At 39.0% G+C, this 25,312-nt stretch overlaps 2 protein-coding genes across 4 annotated transcripts in view; one reads left to right on the forward strand and one right to left on the reverse strand.

The window, feature by feature from the left end:
- Positions 1-9,570, forward strand: part of plpp4 (phospholipid phosphatase 4) — a 265,024-nt gene extending 255,454 nt beyond the window's left edge. Inside the window, exon 7 of one of the 2 annotated variants that reach the window (XM_055646828.1) lies at positions 8,765-9,570. In XM_055646828.1, coding sequence (XP_055502803.1) covers positions 8,765-8,964 — 200 coding nt within the window. In that variant the 3' untranslated portion in view covers positions 8,965-9,570. The remainder of the gene's footprint in view (positions 1-8,764) is intronic. The other variant, XM_055646827.1, reaches the window with a different exon arrangement.
- A 4,680-nt stretch (positions 9,571-14,250) lies between these two features.
- sec23ip (SEC23 interacting protein) overlaps positions 14,251-25,312 on the reverse strand; it is an 83,131-nt gene continuing 72,069 nt past the window's right edge. For both annotated transcript variants that reach the window (XM_055646830.1, XM_055646829.1), the window contains exons 18-19: positions 22,833-22,953; positions 14,251-14,622 (exon numbers count right to left, since the gene is read on the reverse strand). In XM_055646830.1, the coding sequence (XP_055502805.1) occupies positions 22,872-22,953 (82 nt within the window). In that variant the 3' untranslated portion in view covers positions 14,251-14,622; positions 22,833-22,871. The remainder of the gene's footprint in view (positions 14,623-22,832; positions 22,954-25,312) is intronic.

The raw sequence follows: 25,312 nt of genomic DNA on the forward strand, positions 1-25,312 counted from the left end.
AACCTGCGGAGACACAACCTACCGCTGGAGGAATCTTCACTGTGCTGCTGGAATCATCAATGAGTTCAATCTACGAGTGAAAGCTTCCTCAGATCTCTCAGTCCTGGGTCAGTCTCTGAGCCCATGCTCACGTGACCAAGTCCTCCTATGCCATTTATTCCATTGTGTAGAGAGAGTTCTAGGAAGTGAGGCGCGTTAATGTGATTTGTGTTTGATTTAATTTCATGGACAAATGTATTCAATTATTTCAAATTACATGCTGATCTTTTATTGCATTGTTAGAATAATTTAATAGATTTTTTAAAATAATATCCCAGTTTTTTTTTTGAATGCTCTTGCCATTCACAAGCATCTTTGTCGGCTGCTGAAGCCAACTATCAAGACAGCGTTGGGGTGAAGGGAAATAGCAGGGAGTCAGATCTGCTTTTTAAGCTTGGGGATCTACTGCAAGGAAGGGTCTGAGCCAAGATGGGGGACCTCCAGCTCAGATAGATCATTAGGCAGGTGAAGATCTACCCTTGTGATCAGGGTTACTGGTTCCCTGAAGATAACCGAAAAATTACATTGTGGAACATTATTGTACATGTATTTTGTTTTGTTTCATTTATATGTTTTGTATCATTTCTTTGCCCACTACTTGAAAATAATCATTACCCTTGTGTTTTAAATGTCACCCTCTTTGCCGCAGAAAACTTGAGAGTTCTGGTGTATGAGGCCACCATTCAGTCCATCCATTTTAGATAGGATTTTTCATAAACAACTAATAACTATCTTATTGCCTTTTCATTCTCAATGGTCTTTTATCTAGAACTGCATTAGTCTCTGCCTCAGTGGTTCCCTGTAGCAAGAAAATCCACAAAATTGCACTTTATGACATTGGGAAGATGGTTTACTTTGTAATGCATGAATTTATGGCAAAGGTTTATTGTGGAGACAGAGTAAGTGATACTGCTATCATTCACCCTGTGGACCATGTGTGCAGCAAAAAAAACTGATGAGTTTCACATTCAGTTAACATTAAATTGATGTCTCGGGATCTTTAAATTTTACTTCAAAGTCATCAGCTTTACCAAGATGAAAATGAAACCTCAATCTCTATGCATGTGGTCCAAGTACTGTGGCCTCCCTGCATGATGCCATATGCTTTTGGAAAACTTGAAATGAGCTATTCTATCTGTCCTTTGCACAAATTTGATATTACACATCTTTAATATTACATTTTCAGAAGCAGTCATTTGAGAATTCTGACACAATTGAAATGTGGAGCTTCCCTATATTGACTGCTATTTTCAGAACCTATGGCCTCTGGTGTACCAGCTATGGCGATACCAATTTCAAGGAAATTATTATCCTATCTGGTTTTACATCTGTCTCTTGGAATGAAATTTAACATGTATAATGATGATGCCATTACCATTATTACTACTAAGACTGTTTAATAGACCAGTTGCAAACATTGGAGCAATTAACTAATCATTGAAGCTTTGAACATTCCAGCATTCCTGTTGTAGAGTGAAAATGAAAGGTCAAAAACTCAACTGAGATCAGAGGAGCCCACAAGGGGTAACTGTGAAAGGGGATATTCAGCAGTCACAGAACTTTCGACTTGCATGGTTAGGGACAGTCGATAGGAATAAACAGAGCAGCAAATGAATAACATCAGGAGATCAACCACCATTCTTCAGTCTCTAGTTCAATACTTTAAGAGAGGTGAGATTTCTGAAGAAAAAGAGGGCAAACTGGCAAGATTTTTTTAGTTTAGTTTATTATTATTATTATTATTATTATCGTCACGTGTACAGAGGCACAGTGGAAGCTTTTGTTTGCTATGCAGTCAAAACAAAGATTATACATGAACACAATCAACCCATCTACAGAGCACAGATAAAGGGGGAAGAAAGTTTGGATAAAGGGAATCATTTACAAAATTAATTTAATAACTGTTACATAGAAATAGTTTATTTTCTATGGACACTTTTTTCTACTTGTCAATTTCCAAACTAACCTTTGAATGTTCTCTAGATCCTGATCAAATTGACTTTGTATGCAATTAGGTCCGCATAATTCAAATACCATTCCCTAATTCATTGATCATGTTATATCCAAATATACCTGTACTCCAATGTTTATTAAACCACTCTACTCTCCTTTCTCAGTTGTTCCTAAACTTTGCTGCTATATCTTACTTCACCGCCAGGGAGACTTGACTCTCAACCTTTTCCTTTGTGACCCAAGTTTGCTTTCAACTTCACAGCACCTCACATTTTCATCCTCATGTTTAAATTGTCCCATGGCGTTAGCCCAGTTCTGCCTGCTATCACCTTCTACATCACACACTTCTTTCCAGATGTTCTCTGAACCCAGATGAAAGGTTGGGATCTAAAACGGTTCCCTCCACGGGAGCTGCCCGACCCACTGAGTTACTCCAGCAGATAGTTTGTTACTCAGGATTTCAGCATCTAGTTTCTTCTAACTCCACACACATCTCCCTTTGTCCCTGACCTTTTATACACCCAGCACCATGCACCCTTCCCTGCATTCCCACTTTCACTTCCACTCCACTCCTGCCTTTCACTGTGCTAGTTAGATATGTTTTCTACAGCAGGTTATACATTGCACTCTGGCGTTTACATTCTAAGCTTTCCACCTCCCTCTACTTCCTGCGGCACAGTGGTATAGCTGCTGCCTCACAACATCAGAGAACAGGTTCAATTCCGACTTTGGCTGCTGCCTGTGTGAAGTTTGAACGTTCTCCCAGTGACCGCATGGTGTTTTTCCGGGTGGTCTGGCTTCTCCAACATCCAAAAGACATTTGGGTTTATAGGTTAATTGGCCGGCCTCTGTAAAATTGTCCCTAATGAGTAGGGAGAGGATGAGAAAGTGAAATAACATAGAAATACTGTGAACTGGTGATCGATGGTCGACATGCACTTGGTGGGCTGAAAGGCCTGTTCCCATGCTGAACAACTTCTATCTGGATGGCCTTAGACATAACATCATTTTGATCAAGGTTGTGGTCATTTCTATTTCTCCCAGCTTCTCCGATCCAGTGTGACATTATAATCATGTTTATTAATTGCTTTTCACTTCATCACAGTTATTTACTTGCTTTAAATCCAAGAAAAATATTAAACCAATTAATATTTGATTTCCCTTCAATTCTCATAATCACTTTTCTTTGTGCATGTGGTTGAAAGATATTGAAGCCAAATCATTTAGTAAATTGAAGAAAGTGTTGGATGTTTTATGAGGGATAGAGGTATAAAGGGATATGGTCATAAAACTGGAACATGGTACTGAATGATGATCAACCATGTTCATATTGTAGGGTTAAATGGCCTAGTCCTGTTCTTCTGTTACTAGAGATCAAATGGAACATAAAAGCACAGTGGTACCTTGATAAATCAATTGTAAAGCATTTGCAGATGGTATTTACCAATTTTCTTTTGAATTTACATGGATTTGATAAGGTTTATTTACTCACATTCACATAATCCCTGAACAAAGATCAGTTTGGACTTCGTACATTCTCCCTGTCACTGTTCGAGTTTCCTCTGGGTGCTCAGATTTCCTCTTGCACCCTGGTTTGTAGGTTGATTGGCCTCTGTAAATTACTCCTGGTATGTAGGGAGTGAATGAGAAAGTGGAGATCACATAGAACTACTGTGAATGAGTGATTAATAGTCAACATGGACTTGGTGTGCCAAAGAGTTTGTTTCCATGCAGTATCTTTAAAAAAAATACCTGGAAGGTACAATTGTCCCACTTAGAATGACTGCAATCTTATACCGTGTAGGTGCATCGTACGAAAAACCGGCTTGTAAGCAGCCAGTTCGCTGATCAATAGTACCTGGTCGCTTGGCATGGTTATCAGTGTTTACGGGCAGATAAGGATTTGCTATGGGCTTAATTGGAAATATCTGTTCAATGCTGCTGGTTCAGGCTGCTGTGCATGAAATGCAAACACTACTCACTGTGTAGGAAGGAAATGCAGATGCTGGTTTACACTTGAACATGTGCATGATGCACGATAAAGCAGGTCATAGGAGATTGAAGCAGAATTATGCTTTAAATGTACATTTTTGAAAGCTGACAAAGGTATTTATAAGGAAAACTAATTAGTCATGAATCAATTTGGTAGGAAGAGCAGCACAGTTGCACAGCTGGTAGAACTCCTGCAGAAACTTGGGTTCGATCCTGACCTCGGGTGCTGTCAGAGCGAAGACTCCCTGTGACCATGTGGTTTTCCTCTCACACCCCCAAGACAAACGAGTTTGTAGTTTAATTGGTCTCTTTAAATTGATTCTAGTGTAAAGGGAATGGATGTGAAAGTGGGATAACTGAAGTAGTGTGAACGGGTAATCAATAGTCAGCGTGGACATGGTGAGTCAAAGGGCCCATTTCCATGCTGCATCTTTCAATCAATTGATATTCCACTGACATTACTGATACATGATTAATATACTTACATCAAGAAAATGTAATAGAGTAGAATAAAGTACCAATCTCAGGTCAAGATCTGTTAGAATACAAAGTTTGCATTATGTTGACTTCCATCCCAGACCATTAATTGCTAATTTCCTTGTGATTGAATAATTCTAGATATAAAATTATTATTTGTTTAGTTTATTTTAGAGATACAACGTGGAAACAGGCCCTTCGGCCTACCGGGTCCGCGCCGACCAGCGATCCCCGCACATTAACACTATCCTACACCGACCAGGGACAATTTTTTTACATTTACCAAACCAATTAACCTACTAACCTGTACATCGTTGCAGTGTGGGAGGAAACCGAAGATTTCGTAGGAAACCCACACAGGTGACGGGGAGAATGTACAAACTCAGTGCAGACAGCACCCGTAGTCAGGATCGAACCCGGGTCTCCGGCGCTGCATTCGCTGCAAGGCAGCAACTCTACCGCTGCGCCACCGTGACCACCCTTGGAGATTTCTCCAAACCTTTGATTTTCTAATTATATGCACTTACAGTGAAGATGCACAGGGTTCAAATCCAGGTTTAAGTAGTTTTAACAAATCTAAGACTAGAAGCGACATTGACATTTAATTCTAATTGTGAACTTGCATTCAGAAGACACATAACCATTGAACAGGGGAGTTTTTCTGTAATCTCATCTGCAGGAAATCTACATATTCGGGTAAAATATATTTTGCCACAGAGCTAGTCAAGTATAACATTCCAATTGTCAAATTTTATTGTTAAGAGCGCAAGTTGCTCTGGGTCATCACTGACAGCGTACTTAAAAGGTATTGGTTTTTCACAAAGTGTTTGTAAATTATAAATTATACCTGGTCATCTTTAAGCATTTGATGTATGTCTTGTGTTCGCTTCTCCAAAATGAAAACAAAGTATTGCATCCAAATAGCATGTCCATTAAAATCAATTAGTGACCCAATATTTTCTGTTAGTTTGCAGAAAAATCATTCCAAAATATGCATGAGAGCAAAGTCCTCAGCTGATGCTGAACTGGAGGATGGACAAGCTTATCCCTTTATGAATAGGGAAGATTCAAACAAGAGGACATGACTTCAGAATTAAGGGACAGAAGTTTAGGGGTAATATGAGGGGGAACTTCTTTACGCAGAGAGTGGTAGCGGTGTGGAATGAGCTTCCAGTGGAAGTGGTGGAGGCAGGTTCATTGGTAGCATTTAAAAATAAATTGGATAGGCATATGGATGAGAAGGGAATGGAGGGTTATGGTATGAGTGCAGGCAGGTGGGACTAAGGGGGAAAAAAAAGTTGTTCAGCACGGACTTGTAGGGCCGAGATGGCCTGTTTCCGTGCTGTAATTGTTATATGGTTATTATATGATGCTACATTGTCAGGGATGCTGTTTTACCTGGGTCTGCACTTGCTGGAGTTTAGAAGAAGGAGGGGGAATCTCATTGAAACATAGCAAGTCATGAAAGGCCTACATAGAGTGGATGTGGAGAGGATGTGTCCAATAGTGGGGGAGATGAGGTCCAGAGGGCACAGCCTTAAATAAAAGGGCATACCTTTCGAATGGAGATGAGGAGGAATTTCTTAAGAGGGTGGCAAATCTGTGGAATTCTTAGCTACAGATGGTTGTGCAGGCCGTCATTAGGTTTTTTTTAAAGAGTACATTGATAGGTTCTTGATTAGTAAGGGCGTCAAAGGTCGTCATGGAGTTGACGGGGGGGGGGATAGAACCGGCCTGATCAAATAACAGAATAGACATGATGGGCTGAACGGCCTAGACCTGCTCCCATGTCTTATCGTCTTGCAGATGAAAGGTGAAGGTAACACTTTGCTTGGCCTCTCAAGTGGAGGATAGGAAAGGGGCACAGCAAGGGTGTCATGTGTAGAGGTTGATAAATTACAGGAACCTAAAATACAGTATTGGAGGATCATGTGGCATCTGGGGAAGGAATGGACAGAGGATGTTTTGGGTCAGGTGCCTTCTTCAATCTGTTTGATTATTATGATTACAATAACGAACCCCAAATTAAAAGAAATCATCTTAACAAACACCTTTGACACCAAGTCACACTGTTCAGAACGTCTTTTCAGTATCCACAATGCAAATATAGGATCCTCACTCCACTCTAGATATTTGAGAAAGAAGCCAGATGCGTACTGTGCGGTTGACTGAGCAGCAACAGATTGAGGATTGCAATCATTAGTCCTGCTGATTTGCAACATTCCAGGCACACATTGAGTGAAATAGTTTTAGTACTCACCAAGGGCGGCACAGTGGTACAAGGGCAGCACAGTAACGCATGGGAGGCACAGTGGCACAGCTGCTGCCTCACATGCCAGAGACCCGGGTTCCACGCTGACCTCAGGTGCCGTCTGTGTGGAATTTGCACGTTCTCCCTGCAACTGTGTGGGATTCCACTGGGTGCTGTGGTTTCCTCCCACATCTCAAAGCCGTGAGAATTTGTAGGTTAATGGTAAATTGCCCATAGTGTCGGGAGCAGATGCAAAAGTGGGATAACATAGAATCAGTGTGAATGAGTCGGTATGTGGACCCGGTGGGCTGAAAGGCATTTCCATGTTGTACCTCTAAACCAAACTCACTCCATACGAATGAAGGAGGGGAAACTGGAACAAGTATTAAAGTATTTCCTTTAAATGGTTCTGAGAATATTGATCAAAATGCTTACCGTTGGAACAATCCCTGTAAACAATCAAGCACTTCCATTCATTATAAAGATCAACCTCTCAACATTGTTGTGGGCTGATAGGCAGTGTGACACATGGCTAGAGGAGTAAGTACAGACCTTTACTATAAACCAATTCCATTTTTTAATTAAAGTGACACATTGATGCTTGTACAAGAATGAAAGACCGTTTAATCTTTTATAGATGTCACACCAATCAATACATACCATTTTGCTGAAGCTAGGGCTCGCTAATGACAAAAGTAGTTTGTGTAGGTCTGCTGAATTAATTGGATGTTGCAATAATGACTATTTAAAAAAAACTATGCCACACTGATCTAAAACTCCTTTTGTGCATATATTTTTTTTTAATTGCATATTCACAGGAAGTTTCATATTCACCTGGAAGTGATTGCTTAAATTCTAAATTTTCCTTGGAATTGAAATGTTAAGTGACAGCAAGGTGTTTCTCTCTTCAAAACATTCTCATTTTAATTTTCACTGAAGATGTCCAAACTAAAAATGTGCTGCTTCAATTTAGACTGGTGTAGCATTGAAGTAGGCCGTTCGGCCAACCATGTTCATACCAACCAGTGAGCACCCATCTTTATTCAAGTCAATTATCCACACAACTAATCAGGATGTCTCAGCCAATCCACTCACTCGCCGGTCTGGCTGCTGCTCCTCTGCGACCTTGCCTCTTGGCCCTCTTTTTAAACCTCCCAAAATTTACTCACCTAGGAGAAAGCCTTCCTTCAACCAATCCACTCTTGACAATTTGAGTTTCAGAAATCCTCCTCAGTCATTGGATTAAAGCCGACAGCAGACGAGAACCTCTAAGTGGTATCCGAGCAGCAGAAAGACTATACATGATTACAATCAAGAGTCCACAGTTTACAGATGGAGGAGATTAAGAAGAATCTCTAAACTATATTAAAGAGCATAGTTAGAGTAAGAAATGTTGGTGTTGGGAATAGTGGTTTAAAGGAGTGGAGCATTGGAATTAATTATTGCAAATCCGCTTCTGGGACCAGTATACACAGAGGCGCCAACAGCAGCAGTATATTCACTCCAAAATGTTTTCTTGTGAGAAGAGGTGGTTAGATAAAACACCAGCCACCAGAGGGAAGTACAAGTAATTTACATTTATCTGGATTTGCGACCATTTCAATTTATTGAATTTTTAACATTTAATTATTATTTGTGCTTGGTAGCATGCTTAAATCTTAACATAATTTGAATGTTTTGAACATTACAAAACATGTTCCTGCCTGATGATTTTCTGAAATAGACAGAAAATGCCAGATACAATCAGGTCAGCATTTGGGAGCAAAACAGGTAATATTCTAGATCGGAGACTATCAGAACTGGGAATGAGAGAAAACAGGTTAGTTTTCAGGGGCAGTGGAGAGAGGAGAGGGGTTAAACAAAGGAAATATTTATGTTAGGGTGTGAACAAATGAGTTACAGTAACAGTTGGAGTAGCAGTTTGAACCAAAATATGATTTTTTTGTTTATGTAGGCGTAAGGTAAGATGGTGGGACATCCTTTTGATTTTCATTTAATGTATGTTTTCTGTTCATTCCAAACTTACCTTTAGAAAATGTTTTTATATCACAGATGCACTGGTTGGTGCCTTGATTGGCATCATCTTTGCCTACCTTGCCTACAGACAACATTATCCGTCGTTGAGTCACATTGAATGCCACAAGCCACATGTCTGCCTCGTGGTTCAGGTATCCGCTGATCAGGAAGAAGTGCCCACTCCAGAGAAAGCTACCAGCCTGGCTTTAGAGGGAGTAAATGAAGGTCCTGTATGACTAGCAAACTTCTTACATGGACAATTATCCCTCCTTACATTCCACATAAATCAAAACAAATTCTACTTAAAATCCATCCCATAAATCTCATGTACTTCTGACCTTCATATGTCCAAAGGAAAGCACACTGATCTACAACTAATTTTGCTTTCAACGTAATGGCATATGTTGATGCCAAGAGAAAATTTCATTTTAAAATGGTAATCAAATATTAAACATGGTGTAAATGGCATTGTTCTTTAAATGCACAAGACATCAAAAAAATGAATGCAATGAGTGCAAGATTGAAGCAACCAAGATGTTTGCGCAATATTGAAAGAAAATGCATTAGTTCCATATAATTACAATATTGACAGTATGAAGAGATCATGGATAAATCTTTGTTTAATATGTAATTAAAAAACGTTGATGAATGCTGTGAAATTAATATTGTGAAACAATTATACAGGTTGCAGTGAAGATGTAATTACCAATGTTAAGCAATGACATTCAGGAATGATCTGAATAAATGTATTGAAATTTCATTTTTCTATGCTCACGTTATGTGGCATTATTCATTAAAACTGATGTTATTTAAATTCGTTTTTTGCATTGGGTATGTCTTATTAAGCCATAATATTAAATATGTGATGTATTCATACTTTATCTAATAGTCTTGCACCACTAAGGTTTATATTACTTAGACTTTTACCTTTTGAACTCAGCAAAGTCTAGTTTTCAACTAGTTAGTTCTGGGTTCTGAGATTAACCTTCAAATATAATATATGATAATATTTAATTTTCAAAATATTCTTTGAACTGGTGCACCTTAATGTGTTTTTCTTCTTTGATTGATTAGTACTTTACCATCAGCTTTCCCAAATCTGGCAGATTCATTATTTCTTGCTCCTATCAAAACTCAAAGCTAATTACATTATGATCAGTAGTCAAATTTGTTCAAGCACCTCTAATGCTTTCTCGACCATCTCAGCAAAATTGTGTAGGATAATTTAAGTATTGCTCCTTTCATCAAACTGCAATATTCATGTTCTTTTCTATTCACATCTATAGTCACAATTTCAGTCTTATCACATTTTTACCTTGGCATTATAAAATAGAGAGATACAAGGAAATGTAGATGTTAGTTTACAAAAAAAGACAACGAGCTTAACACAAATCAGCAGGTCAGGCACCATCTCTAGAAAACATGTACAGGTAATGTTTTGAGACAGGATCCTTCAGAATGGTGGTGGTGAGGAGTGGGGGGAGAAAATTGGAAGAGAGGGGCAGAGCAAAGCCTGGCGAGGGATACGGGTGAGGAGGGTTTTTGATAGGCAGATGGTTTAGACAAAGGCTAGAGATCAAAAGACAGCAAGTGTGAGATAAAAATAGGTGTACGAATTATGAAGCCAGAGGAAAGGAACATAGGTTGAAAGGGAGAAAGATCCTCTGACAGGATCCCCAACTAAAAAACTCTGCACACTTAATTTGGCCAAATGTATCTCCATCGTCATTATCAGAACTTTGCAGTATTTGCATTATTTTTCCTTATCTTTGCAGTCTTGAAAATAAAGTTAAAGCTTAGCAATTAACTGAATAGTGAAACAAACTAACACAATTTACATTTAAAATGACTTCAAATATGTATGACATTTTTCAAACGATCAAAACCATTCCAAGCACAAAAGGAGGCATGAGAGAACTAATGTTTATTGTATAACAGCAATAAATCACACCAGAGGTTGTCAACAGAAGTTACTCCATGCTTTTGTTTAAACAATAAATTTGGTGTTAAAAAGTTAGCATTCGTAATGGTGATCATTAAACTACCGGATTGTTGTAAAAATTATCTGGCATCAGTGACATCATTAAGGAAAGGAATCAGCTATCCTTAGCTGGTCTCCAATCCTGCACATGCGATTGATTTCACATATAGGAACATGAATTTGATATGTCAGATGGATCCATTGGAGAGTTGCCCAAGAGACCAATAAATTATCAGGGTGAAGTGGTAATAAAATCACATCTTTCAGCCGATGGCTTGACCCCTCCAACATAATTCCGACTGACAGATCCCAGGGTGGCAGCACAGTGATAAAGGGAGAAGGCAGCTGACCCTGGAAGACCTCAGCATCAACTATGGAAGCAAGTGGAGGGTTATAAGTGAGGAAATAATTTAGTTCCGTTCCCAACTTCTCAAGATGATTAAATAGTCCATGCCCGAATGCAGCTAAATCTGAACATTTATAAATGATCTGATAACAGGGATAATAAGTAAGATATACAATCCAGGAATAATCCATCAGGTTATATGATACTGTATAATTGCCTTTTTGTTGTTGATTGTTAAACTCCACTCCGGCAGCATTCTAAACGTATTTTCACTACAAGGTTGCTCACCCGTCTTACAAAGCAAATAATGGATAGGCATTAAAATCCTTCATCACTCACATCCAAATACAAGACATTGTTTAAAAAAAAGCCAAGGCAACCACACACATCCATCCCCCTTGTTCAGGTTTCAATTCATGTGCTAACCGTTTATTCAAAATTGACTTTTGTTTGGTGCAAAGTTGTTGGTAAGAAAGTGCTCATGAAGTCCACTCTAACACAATATTCATGGCATGTAATTAATTTCTTTCTTAGTCATATCGTGCAGTATAATTTTTCAAAGAAAATACATTAGCTAATCAAGTTAATTTAATTTCACGATAAACTAAAACCATTTTATCAAAATAATGAGCATGAGATCCTTAAATCTAAAAACAATCAATTAGATTGCCCATTTGGTATGTAATAATGAGAAAATTTAAAAAGAAATATTAGGGGAATAATTTAAAGTGTGTGTGTGTGTGTGTGTACACACACAAAAACTAGCAATTGAGAGAATTACAGTGGACTCAAGATTACATCCAAATGTAGTACTTTTTGGGTCAAAACATACCTAGGGGATTATATTTTGTAAATCTCCGACTCTTTAATGGGATCATTAAATTGAAAACTAAGCCCAAAGGCAAAGCAGAAGCAATAGGATTTTGCATTGCAGTAACGATATTACAAATACAAAGAACACCTCATCTGCAGTAATATCAATATGTTGGCTGAAAATACATCAACACAGCACAACAAAGAAAAAGTACTATCCGTGCAAGCCTAAGAGTACTCTTTTTAATATTTCAAAAACCTCATGGAAAAGGATGGTAGCGCTAATGTAGTGGAATTTACCTGTAGAAATATGGCATAATGGTTGAAGTTGGCTCCAGAGCTGGCAGTTCTGTGTAAAATTATTAACTGTAGACTAAATGTGTAAAATAATACAGCAATGCCATAGAATGACAACTTTAAAATCGAAACCAGAGCTATTATTGGTTGAACTATTATTCAGTTACTAGAATCACAGTTACTATGATGAAAGCTGTCATTTATTCTTCCAACTCACATTTATTTTTCTAGGTTATAAAAAATAATTGACTCACGAGAGCAATTATTAATTATAATCAATTTAATAATAAACGCTAAGCAAATATTTAGTTACAATGACAGCAGATCTTATTTTTACTTAGTGACTTAACACCAATTTAAAACTGGAAAATCTTTGAGGGGATTTATATCTAATTTGATTAAAACTGAAGTCCTATTAAGCAAATCACTTTTAAAAGTGTCAATCGTCGTGCTAAAATTTCAACTTTTTAATACATGTATAAGATAAATCAGAATGATAGCTTTAAATAATGTTATAACAACAAATAGCCAGAAGTGGCCAAGCAGCGCAGGTTGCAAAAAACTCCACAAGGCCATTTATCCGATTGCAAGGCTTTGCTGATTTCTCCCATTTTCAATTTTTTTTTAAATCTACAATTATAAGCCATTATTCACCATTTTCTCCAAATTTGCAAATGGTGATAAATGGAGATATATTCAGAATACCCCAACACCAAATTTCCAGATGCCTGGCTTTGGGCTTAAACCAAGGGGAGAGAAACGGGAAGGAAATGTGCAGGAAAATATATGAACGTCAAAAATAATTGGCTGTTGTCTGCCTTCTCATGCAGAGCCGCACTTTGTTTCCTAGTTCCAAATGTGTAATAGATAAATATAAAGTGAAAAATATATAGAAATTTCTGCAAAGTACAGCAAGAAAAGTCATTGATTGCATGTGTTTCTCTGCACTGATGCTTTCTGACCCGACTATATCCAGAAATTACTACGTCAATTTTAGATTTCTAGCATCTGCAGTATTTTGCTTTTCTACAAAGTGAAATTCTATCTAACAGAAGACATCAAGAACAGTGTGACTGATTGTCCAAAGCCAAATTCTCTCCATAAATATGGAAAAATTACATTCAATCTGAACTCTTATCTGCAAGGCTCTGTTACACTAGCAGCATGTGACCAGCACAGGCAGAGAAATCAACAAACTTGAGATGGTCAGTCTGGACGAAGAAGAGGGTTGCTGACCATTTCCTCAATGTTTCTGGAATTTATTTTGTTTTGTGCTCGTCTATATTCCCCATGCTATAAGTAAAACAAGCTTAATCATTAAATAAGAATAATATATTCTGTCTGCCCGGGTGCAATAAATAACAACACTTTGTCAATGATCTTCATAGCATTGATTAGAAAATATGCTCTTTTATTTAATGTTAACTGGATGCATTTCTACCACCAGTAAAAGCCTGTTTTGTTTCTGGTCTAACATGACATTTCTGAAATGGAAAAAAGAGCCCAACGTCATCAGCACCAATGTGAAGGATGTGTTTTTTTTTTAATGTGATGGATACTGAACATCAAGCTGAGGTTCACTGCTGCTGGAGCAGTCCGATGGCGAGGATGAACTCGCACTCGTCAGACTAACACGTTGCTACAATTTTGCAGTGAGAGAGTGCACTGCCGGCCACCGTATTGGGGTGCAATAGAAAAGAAGGGTGCAAACCAGGAGAATGTTTAGTGGGAGTGGTGGGGAGGGAAAGTAAAGAGATAGCAACATGTATTAATTATAGTTTGGCGGGAATCAAATTAATTTCATTGCACAGAATCTCATTCTTGCACGGCAAGCAGTGTGGTACATAAGCAGTGTGCTGCTTGAATTAATATGGTGCAATCAGTTTGGACATTTATAATATTTACTCTGTAATTTTGAAAATATATCATAGAAACTAAAATATTCCACAAAGTTAACACAAATATAGTTTTAAAAATGCACTACATTTGGCAGGAGCATGTGCAGCCTTATTTAAGGTGCACCTTGTAAATCCTAATCATTCATTTGTCTGAGGCAAGTCACTACAGATTGAATGAGCCAACCTCTACAGTGGATGGAATGATTTATTGGGGAATAGAGGGGATAATATGTTTCATCAGTTCCACCCAGATAGGCAAGTATTCTGAAAACAACATTAAAAGTTATTTCAGGTGGTTAACGAATAGCAACTCAGAATGGAAGCTTTCTCAAAAGATAGTTGCATTCCCTCATTAACACAATACTCTTCTGAACTGATGAGAATGAAATCAAATTGTATTTTCAAAGGAAAATGTTTGCCTATAGTCCGTTGCTTTATATTGTAGAATAGATGCAGGCTGCATAAATACTATTGTCCGAATAAAAGATATGACTACTGATTTCAATCGAGGATCTAAAATCACATTGTGTTCAACAGAGCTGGTGGCACTTCGGATGACCTGCCAAAGAAAAGAATTAAAAGTATTTAACACTCATTACAAAGCATTGCTCCAGGTAGTCTATCGCACTGTGCAATAGAACAGGTGCAATCAGTAATTTTAATCATATCCAAATACATTTTAAACATACATTGATTGTAAACATTACTTCACATAGCAAACAACAATATTAATATGAACAAAACTACATTCATAAATCCCATGTAACTGCACAAGGCAGGATGATTTCTAACCTACTATAATTTTCCTATGACATCTGGCAAGAGTAGTGCTAATATACCATGAAAGTACCAATTAAATCCTTAAAATTGATGGATGCTTTTTAAAAACAGCCACTGCAATTTCTCATTCACCAAACCTGTGCACATATTATTTACAAGGATGGATGTGACAGGCAGACACCAGTATTGTTGTGTATTCTGAATACTGCTGCTTTCAGATGAGGAAATGTGAACAAATGGGAGCAAGAGGTTGTTGATGGGTAATAATGAAGAGAGTGTACATGTCTAATATATTAGGAAATGTAAAACATTGTTAGTGGGTGCATTTAAATGCACAAACCTCTATCCTGCAGCTCGATGGTTTGAGGGAAGGAGACCAGAAATCAAACAGCTGATTGAATCGAATCTGCCCGTTAAAATCTCATTATCCGGAGCCATCATCTCTGAATTGCAGGCACCAAATCATGGTACCATTATGTTGTGGCTTTAGTTCAAAACTCACAAGAGACAGTGATACAGTTAGCCGAGTGGCGGTGTTATGCAATAAGGCAAGCAAAATTGGATAATTTAAAGAAAAATAGAAACTTGCATGATTGGTTAATCACGCACGGAATGTAGTTTTCCTGAATTAAACTAACGGCCCTTTGTGCATCTTGTGACATCACACACACACAACTCTTTAATTTAAACCAAAGTTTTACTATTGCTGCTTATCAGCATTCCAGACTCAAAACAACATTGTGAACAATTCCATCAGCAGGCTTACTCCAGCTATCCACACCCTAATTATGCCGACACCATCAGCAAGGTTGTAAAAAAAAATGTGTGGGAGTTGGAATAGTGGAGATGGTTTATTAGACTGCTTTATGAAGAAAGAGTGGATCTGTGGTTATTGGACACTGGAGGCTTGCACAGAGCAACACAGTAGCACCGCCAGTAGAGCTGCTGTCTCACAGTGCCAAAGACCCAGGAACGATCCTAACGTCAGATGCTGCTGGTGTGAAGATTGCACGTTCTCCCAGTGGGTGTGTGGGTTTTCTCTAGGTGCTCCGATTTCCTCCTACATCTCAAAGATGAGTGGGATTGCAAGTTAATTGGCAGTGTAGGGAGTGGATGCAAAAGTGGGATAACATAAAACCACCATGAATGGGCAAGCGACAGTCCGCGTGGGCTGAAGAGCCAGTTTCCATGCCATATCTCTAAAATCTAGAGGTATAAATTTGCAATATGCTGGAAGTCTCTGGTACGCCTTGTCTTAAGAATTACAAAACCAGTGACTTTAAAGATCTTACAAATAAGGGGTAGGCTATGTAGGACTAATATGAGGAAAAGCCTTTTCACCCAAATTGTGAATTAATCTGTGGAATTCTCTGCCACAGAAGGCAGTGGAGGCCAATTCACTGGATGTTTTCAAGAGAGAGAGTTAGATTTAACTCTTAGGGCTACGGGAATTAAGGGATAATGGGTAAATGCATGAGTGGGGTACTGATTTTACATGATCAGCCATAATCATATTGAATGGTGATGCTGGCTCGAAGGGCCAAATGGCCTAAACCTGCACCTATTTTTCTATATTTCTATGTTTCCATCACAAATATCCTTGATTTCTCTGCTTATATCAATCACTTAAGACAAGCCAAAGGAATCGAGCTTATCAAAATCTGAGCAATGCTGGCAGATATATCAGTCATCCCTAATTGCAGTCCCTAAATGACTGTTGCAGTTCAAGATGGTGCACCTTCATGAACTGCTCAGGTCTTCTGGTGAACGTTTCCCAGTGCCATTGGGTAGGGTAGACCCAGTCATGCTAGAGCAACGGAGATATTTTTCCATGTCAGGATGGCTGAGGTGGTTGTGGTGCTGCCCCCAAGCACCAGCCTTTTGATGCTCTTGGCCTTTTTAATGATAGATGACATGTGTTTAGGAGTTGTATGCAGAGAAGTCTGGGCAAGTGACTGCAAGGCATTTTGGTTCATAAGGCATTACCCTGCACCAATGTATTGAGTAGCATTGAGTACCATGGTGGTACATGCTCATTTTGGTGATAAACTTGAATTATGGCTATATCCATTCAGGCAAGTGGAGAGTATTCTATCATATTCATGGTTTGTAGGTTATGGAAGAAGCCTATGCCCGAATGTAGTTTTGGTCTGTGCTTGCATGCAAACATACAGCCATGGAGCTGTACAGCATGGAGACAAAGGCTTTGGCCCAACTCGTTTATGCTGACCAAGTTGCCTAATCAAGCTTGTCCCACTTGCCCGTGTCTGGCCCATATCCCTCCAAACCTTTCCTATCGATCTACATGTCGAAGGTAGACAAAAGTGCTGGAGAAACTCAGCAGGTGCGGCAGCATCTATGGAGCGAAGGAAATAGGCAATGTTTCGGGCCAAATCCGTTCTTCAGATCTACATGTCGAAGTAGCTTTTAAATGTCGTAATTGTACCACCCCTCCAACTTCCTCTGTAGTTTGTTCCATACATACAAAAGTTGAAAAGGTTGCCCCCTCAGTACTTATGAAGAAAGACTGGATAGACTTGGTTTATACTCTCTAGAATTTAGGAGATTGAGAGGGGATCTTATAGAAACGTACAAAATTCTTAAGGGGTTGGACAGGCTAGATGCAGGAAGATTGTTCCCGATGTTAGGGAAGTCCAGGACAAGGGGTCACAGCTTAAGGATAAGGGGGAAATCCTTTAAAAACCGAGATGAGAAGAACTTTTTTCACACAGAGAGTGGTGAATCTCTGGAACTCTCTGCCACAGAGGGTAGTTGAGGCCAGTTCATTGGCTATATTTAAGAGGGAGTTAGATGTGGCCCTTGTGGCTAAGGGGATCAGGGGGTATGGAGAGAAGGCAGGTACGGGATACTGAGTTGGATGATCAGCCATGATCATATTGAATGGCGGTGCAGGCTCGAAGGGCCGAATGGCCTACTTCTGCACCTAATTTCTATGTTTCTATGTTTCAATTCCCCCGAGCTTTAGACACTCTGATCCTGGGAAAAACAGTGACCATCCCCACCTTCGACATGTCTTCATGATTATATATGTCTCTATATGGCAGTACTGGCTCGAAGGGCCGAATGGCCTACTCCTGCACCTATTATCTATTGTCTATAAGATCACCCTTTAGCCCCGGAAAAAAAGACCCAGCCTATCCATCTACAGGTTGTTTAATTTACTAAAGAGTTACGCATAGAATTGAAAGTTTCCAATTATTGGCACACCTCTCCACTTATGATGCAAGGAAGGTTATTTGAAGCGGCTGAATGGCTATGCCGAGGAGAGCCCCGAATAACTCATGCAGTAATGTTCTGAGGCTGAGATAACGGGCATCTGACAAATTCATTATCTTCCATTGTGTGAAGTAGGACACCACTCAGTGTTTCCCCCGCAAGATTATCATTGACTTTAGTTTTAACAGCAAGTCTTGAACTCACACTTAGTCAATGCTGCTCTGATTTTAAGGGCAGTTACTCCAACCTGTAGTGTGAAATTCAGCTCATTAGACCAAGAGGTCTTGGAGCCGTGATCTTTTAAAAAACATTTTTACTAGGTATCAATGAGCAGGTAATTGATGAATAAGAAAATTTGGATAGGACTGCCAACAACAGTTTTTAAGACTTTTCTAATGATTCAGAGTAAACTCATTAGATGTAAACTGATTGGGTATCCTGCTATCTCCAAACTGTCGGGGAATGCTCATATTGTAAGTATACTGCTCAGCTACTGGCAGCAAGTTCTGGAGGGCAGCATTATTTAGTCTCAAAGCCTTTATCCTGCTGTTTCATACTATCATGAATCAAACCGTTTGGGGTTAGAGATAAATGCCATTGAGCTGGAAAAAGTGCATAGATGATTTAGAGGATGTTGCCAAGACTCAGGAGCCCAAGCTACAGGAGAGGTTAAGCTTCACTTCCTTGAAGCACAGGAGGTGAAAGAATGATCTTATAGGGGGTGTATAAAATCATGAGAGGAATAAAAGGGATGAATGATCGCATCATTTCCTCCCAGGGTAGAGGAATCAAAAACTAGAGAGCATGGGGTTAAGGTGAGTGGGGAAAGATTTAATAGGATTTGCCAGAGGAACAAACTTCCACAGGTAGATTTTCGGAGCTTTGATCTGATCTGGTAGTCGTGAGATGGCATGGCTCTTTTCATTGCATGAAGCCAAGCAAAATTCCATCAAAACCTTCACAGCCCTTCACTGCTACAATTGAGGCAGTTTGCTTTTCGTTGTCTCTGTACTGTACACTGCACAATGACAGTAAAGTTTGAATCTGAATCTTGATCAACTCAGCAGAGGGGAATCAAAGCCAGGACCTTCCTCAGCTACATGCATTCCTCACCATTTCTTTCAATAAAGAGTTTTCCACGGTGTCCTCATCATATTACAGCTACACTGAGTCACCAATCTGTTATGTTTACATCATAACCTTTTGCTTGCTGCATCCTTGTGATTAAGAATAAATAAGATCCACAAATACTCCAAAATTAGACATTGCATTCTGCATACCTGAGGTCTTATTAATATACACAATGTGTCTATATTAGATTTAACAAATACAAAGTGTTCAAGTTGCTTAAGTATAAAATTATGCATATTCAAGGTTTTGTTTATATAGTGTTGTTCACAACTCAGTTTGATTTTGCGTTGTAGCCAATTTAAGTGTAACTACTATTAATGTAGGAATATTGTCACCAATTGCATCCTCAACATATTATATCTGCATTGACTAGCTAACATTTGACAGACCTGTGGCTAAGAGTTTCTTTATTACTAAATCTATACAATACTATCTGTATTCCAAACACCAGACACAATTGATTAGAATTCTGGAACACTGACAAGACTGATATATTTTGATTGACTTGAGTTTCATTTATTCTGACAACAACGACCAGTCAGGGAATGTAAAACCATTAATTAAAAAGGACAAACTGAACTTTCCTTGGGCCAGAGAAGGTCAATGGCTGTTTGGGTGTCAGCTTTGGCTCAGCAGCAATAAGTTTCCCTTGTAATCATATAATCATGGCTTTGAACTCCATTCCAGAATCTCGAGCACAATTTAGGGCAACACTTTAAAGCAGAACTGACAGAAGACCATCCAAAATGGTTTCTTTTATACAATATGTTAAACTGAATCCCCATCTGCCTTCTTGATGCTGACGAATGGGTGTTCATTTTTAAAACCAAGCAGGCGATTTCTTTTGATGCCCGGGTCCATGGTAAAATGGTTTTATGGGTTGTAGAACTACTTGGATGATACAGCACAAAAATAGGTCCTTTGGCCTATCATGTTGACACCAATCACCAAGTACCTATGTATACTAATCCCATTTTGCAGCACATGGTCCATAGCCTTCTAAGCTTTGTTGATTCAAGTGCTTCTTAACTATTGCGAGAGTACCTTCCTCTGTACCTGTCCCGGCAGTACATTCCAAATTCCAACCACCATCTGGATGAACATTCTTCCTGGGATCATAAAGGTCATAAGTAATAGAAGCTGAATTCGGCCATTCGGCTCAGCAAGTCTCTCCGCCATTCAATCATGGCTGATCTATCTCTCCCTCCTCACCCCATTCTCCTGCATTCTCCCCATAACCCCCGACACCCATACTAATCGAGAATCTATCTATCTCTTCTAAATAAATATCGACTGACTTGACCTCACAGCCCCAAAATGAATCCTACTTGACAAGATCATGGGCCCTTTTTACCCTCAGATGTACACATCTACATCCCAGAAAAGCCTCAAATGACTCATTTGAAACCAATTTCCTATACCCGACATATCCGTCTTTCTTATACCTGATATATTGTTTACACATTTCCAAATTTGAATATAAATACCCTGCCCCGCAACACCCTCCATCAACCACCCACCTACCTAGGACCCACATTTTCTCCTTCTTTACTGCAAAAGGCAAGCAGTTCAGTTGGTAAAAATGGCAACTGGATTTCTGCTGAACCCACCCTGTGCAATTCCACCCATCTTGTAATGTGGTGCCCTGAACTGCATGCATTGATCCAGCTGTGGTCCAAACAGTGATTTTATAAAGATCTAAAAGAAAAGGATGATAAAAATTCTGAAAATTTTGTAGAGAAAAGATGTCTGATAGGTCATCCATTGGCGAAGGAGTCACCTCATGCTGTATAGCTCTCTAACTCTTTCCAATTATTTTTTAAAATCAGTTTTTGGCTCAAAGGGCCAATTATTGTTGACCTGCTTCGTCCCTCCATCTCTCTTTAATTACCAGACACTCCTCCGCCTACACAGTACTTCCAAAATACAAATTGCGAGAGGAATTTACACTCTCTTTCTGCGGTCTAGAGTCTGGTGTTGAAGTCTGTAAAGTAACAGTCTCCACTGGAGCAGTCAGGAAGCCCACCCTCAAACACTCCAAAGCAATGATATAACAAAAGGCAACTTTTTCAGATTTGATTCTCTCTGACATTCACAATCAATGACAACTAAAAAAAAAAACTTACAGCTGAGGGGAGGAGGGTGCTGATATTTTACTGATGCAAGGCTTTAGTGGGTTTATTCGTTAAACAGGCCCCTTCTCTAGCTGTTTTTAAATCACTCCTGAAGACATATCTATTCTCCATGGCCTTTGTAGACCAGTGAGGTGTTGAATTGTTTATTAACTTTATTTGCTTGGTTTTGCTGCGTTGTTCGTACTTGTGTTTTATGTTTTTTTCAATTTATTGTTTGGATTTTTTTTTTTTTTTTTTTTAATATTTTTTTTTGTATGTAATTTATGCGCCTCGTGTTAGTTGGATGTTCTGTTGTTCTGCCTGTTTTATGATGTCTTGCTTGTTTTCTTTTTTCTGTACAGCACTTTGGTCAGCTTTGGTTGTTTTTAAGGTGCTTAACAAATAAAGTTATTATTATTATTATTATTATTATTCCTTTTAATTATATTTATTTTCTGCATCCTTCCTAAAGAAAGCGATTCCATTTCACACATCCAACATATCACACATCCAACATATCTGGCAGAATCCTCATAAATCAGTCTGGAGAAAGGTCTTGAACCAAAAGATCGATCTCGCTCCACAGATGCTGTCTGTTCTGCTGAGTTCCTCCAGCATTTTGTTTTTCTTAGAATCCTTTCTAGTGAGATTGTAAACAGCTCACTAGCTGTGCTCTAATTATTGTTTTATTCAATTCTATCATGACTATTCTATTCACATAATTCTATTCAAAAGAACAGTTTCTTCATTGTAGTTATCAGAGTACTGAACAGTCCTCCCCATAAGTTAGGATGTTGAGCTACTCTTCTAACCAACCTCATTACAGATGTTACACTTTGTTCTCATCTGCACTTTATAACAATAACACTATGCCAGTATAACATATTCTGCTGTACTTGTGAGCGACTTGATTGGACCCGTGTGTAGTGTAATTTGATTGGAAAGCATGCAAACAAAATTGTCACTCTCTCAGTATGTGACAATAAACCAATACCAAGATCTGTCCTTATACTGTCTTGCTCAGCCAAAAAGGATTGTATCCCCACGTATCTTCTTAACCATCGTAACAAGTAACATTCTGACATTTTTATGCATCTGCAAATGTCGATTCCTCGTCCCTCAGTTCAACATTTCATAAAATCTTCCCACTAATTGTGTATTTCCTTTTTGTTCCTGCCCTAACCAAATGCAATGTCAAATGCCTCTCCAGAATGAATTGATTAGCTCTCTCTCTCTGCTCCCCAGTCTATTATTACTTTCCAGCAGTGTACTGCTCAACTTCAACCATATGCCACATGGTTTTGTTCAACCCACCTTCCTATGCTCTAAATATCCACAACCAATAGATCTGTTATTTCGCATGGGTTGTATTTTGAAAAGGCCGTCATTTTCCACGTTAAACACATTTCGATACCACACATAATTTTAGTCGACAGTCAGGAATTGTATAGTTCAAATATTGATTTAGTTCGGCATGAGAAAAAATTGAAGAGAATTTAGAACTTACCAGTATTACCAAGATAAATACAGTTTTGCCCCATGGCCATCAATGTTGTGGCTGCTCAGGGCTGATGCCCATAGATTTGTAAATCTCCTTAAGAAACAACAAAGCGGTGTCTTCTGATTCCCTACGGAAATTAATTACATGGTATTAGCAGCGAACAAGAACAAACGATAAAAGGAAACAATATTTTTTTAAACCGAACAATGTAACAAACAAAGTTGGACTTTAATACAAGATATGGTAGTATTTCCATTGTAATATGACCATTTTTTATAAATACCAAGAAAGGTCGATTCAAGGGCAAGTGCTCTAACGAAGCCCAAACTCTAGTCCAAAACATAATTTATCTGATCTTATATACAGCAACTCAACAATGAACATTGGCAGAATTAAGGGAATTAAAATATACATTCACACCTGTGTTTTAAGGTACCAGTTATCAGATTTAAAAAAAAGAAATTGGATTCACTATTGGTTGACAAATTATCTACATAATTCCAACAATGCAGCTATGATTGTTTTTCTCTGCTAAATTTGCAGAGTTAAAAAATAAAAATAATTGTACTCCAAGTCTGGTGACCTGGCTTGAGCCTGACATGCCAGAAATAGATTAGGTTGACTACGAAAAAAAATCTATGGTATCAGCATGGATCATGGTCTTTGTAAATATATATTTACATTTACTTTTAAGAATCTTTAAAAAAATCACTGCCATTTAGTTTCATTGTTGCGCAGCAGTGAATTTCCAATAGTTGGGGTAGAAAGCTTTACCCACTGGTTAGCAGTAAGCAATGCAATGAGGGTGGGATGCGTTTCTGAGCCAAGCAGGGAGAAGGCGTGGCCCAGATGCAGTGGTTGTGTAGGTAATGACTGCATGAATGCTCACTTAAGTGTGCTGACCTGGTGTAATCTGTTTTGCAAGAATATTTTCTTCTGGTCCCTTCACATTTTACCTACAATTGTCCAATCCTCACAGCCTGTTCAACTCAGCTGACACGGAGCGTCTAGCATTGTTCACATGATTTATGATGCCATCTATATATTTAAAAAAACATTCATTCCACATTCCAACTTTGGCAATAAACAGGGTCTTATATTATTCATTCCATTAGAAGAATTTCTTGGCAGTGGTTTTAACTTCCGCCAGCAGTTACATATTGTGGCTCGAGGAGAAGAATCTTCCCAATATACAGCTCACCTGACCAGTGGTGTCTTTGTTGAATGGGTATTCGCTCACTTCTAAATAGTTTTGATTTTTCAATAATAAGTGAAGAGCAAGGGATGCAGTCAATAGGTGGTGGTGAAAATGATATTAAATTAGTAAAATCAGAATTTAAAAATAGAAAATGCTGTACATACACTAACAGTAGCATCTGTGGAGGAAGAAAAATAATTTCTTTTTCAGGTTAATGAACATCTTCAGAACATCAACCTGAAACATTCAGAACATCAACTAATTGAAAATGGTTTCCTTGGCCACGTGGAATCACAATAGACAATAGGTGCAGGAGTAGGCCATTCAGCCCTTCAAGCCAGCACCGCCATTCAATGTGATCATGGCTGATCATCCCCAATCAGTACCCCGTTCCTGCCTTCTCCCCACATCCCCCTCTAAGAGCTCCATCTAGCTCTCTCTTGAAAGTATCCAGAGAACCAGCCTCTGAGGCATTCTCTGATGAGAATTCCCCAGACTCACAACTCTCTGTGAGAAAAATTGTTTCCTCGTTTCCGTTCTAAATAGCTTACCCCTTATTCTTAAACTGCCGGGCCCTTGGTTCTGGACTCCCCCAACATCGGGAACATGTTTCCTGCCTCTATCATGTCCAAACCCTTAAAAATCTTATATGTTTCAACGAGATCCCGCTCATCCTTCGAAACTCCAGAGTATACAAGCCCAGCCGCTCAATTCTCTCAGCATATGACAGTCCTGCCATCCCGGAAATTAACCTCGTGAACCTACGCTACACTCCCTCAATAGCAAGAATGTCCTTCCTCAAATTAGGGGACCAAAACTGCACACAATACTCCAGGTGTGGTCTCACTAGGGCTCTGTACAACTGCAGAAGGACCTTTTTGCTCCTATACTCGACTCCTCTTGTTATAAAGGCCAACATGCCATTCGCTTTCTTCACTGCCCGTGTACCTGCATGCTTACTTTCATAGACTGATGAACAAGGACCCCCAGATCCCATTGTACTTCCCCTTTTCCCAACTTGATGCCATTTAGATAGCAATCTGCCTTCCTGTTCATTACACATCACATTTATCCACGTAAAACTTCATCTGCCATGCATCTGCCCACTCCCCCAAACTGTCCAAGTCACCCTGCATTCTCATAGTATCTTCCTCACAGTTCACACTGCCACCCAGTATCTGTAAATAGGAATAGGTCACATTTTGGGTCGAGACCTTTCGTCAGACAGTCAGGGGAGAAGGAAACTACCTTTGAAAAGGTACAGAACAAATCAGAGCAGGCACCGAAT

The sequence above is a fragment of the Leucoraja erinacea genome, chromosome 15 (genome assembly GCF_028641065.1).
Source record: "Leucoraja erinacea ecotype New England chromosome 15, Leri_hhj_1, whole genome shotgun sequence".
In the NCBI taxonomy this organism is placed as follows: Eukaryota; Metazoa; Chordata; class Chondrichthyes; order Rajiformes; family Rajidae; genus Leucoraja; species Leucoraja erinaceus.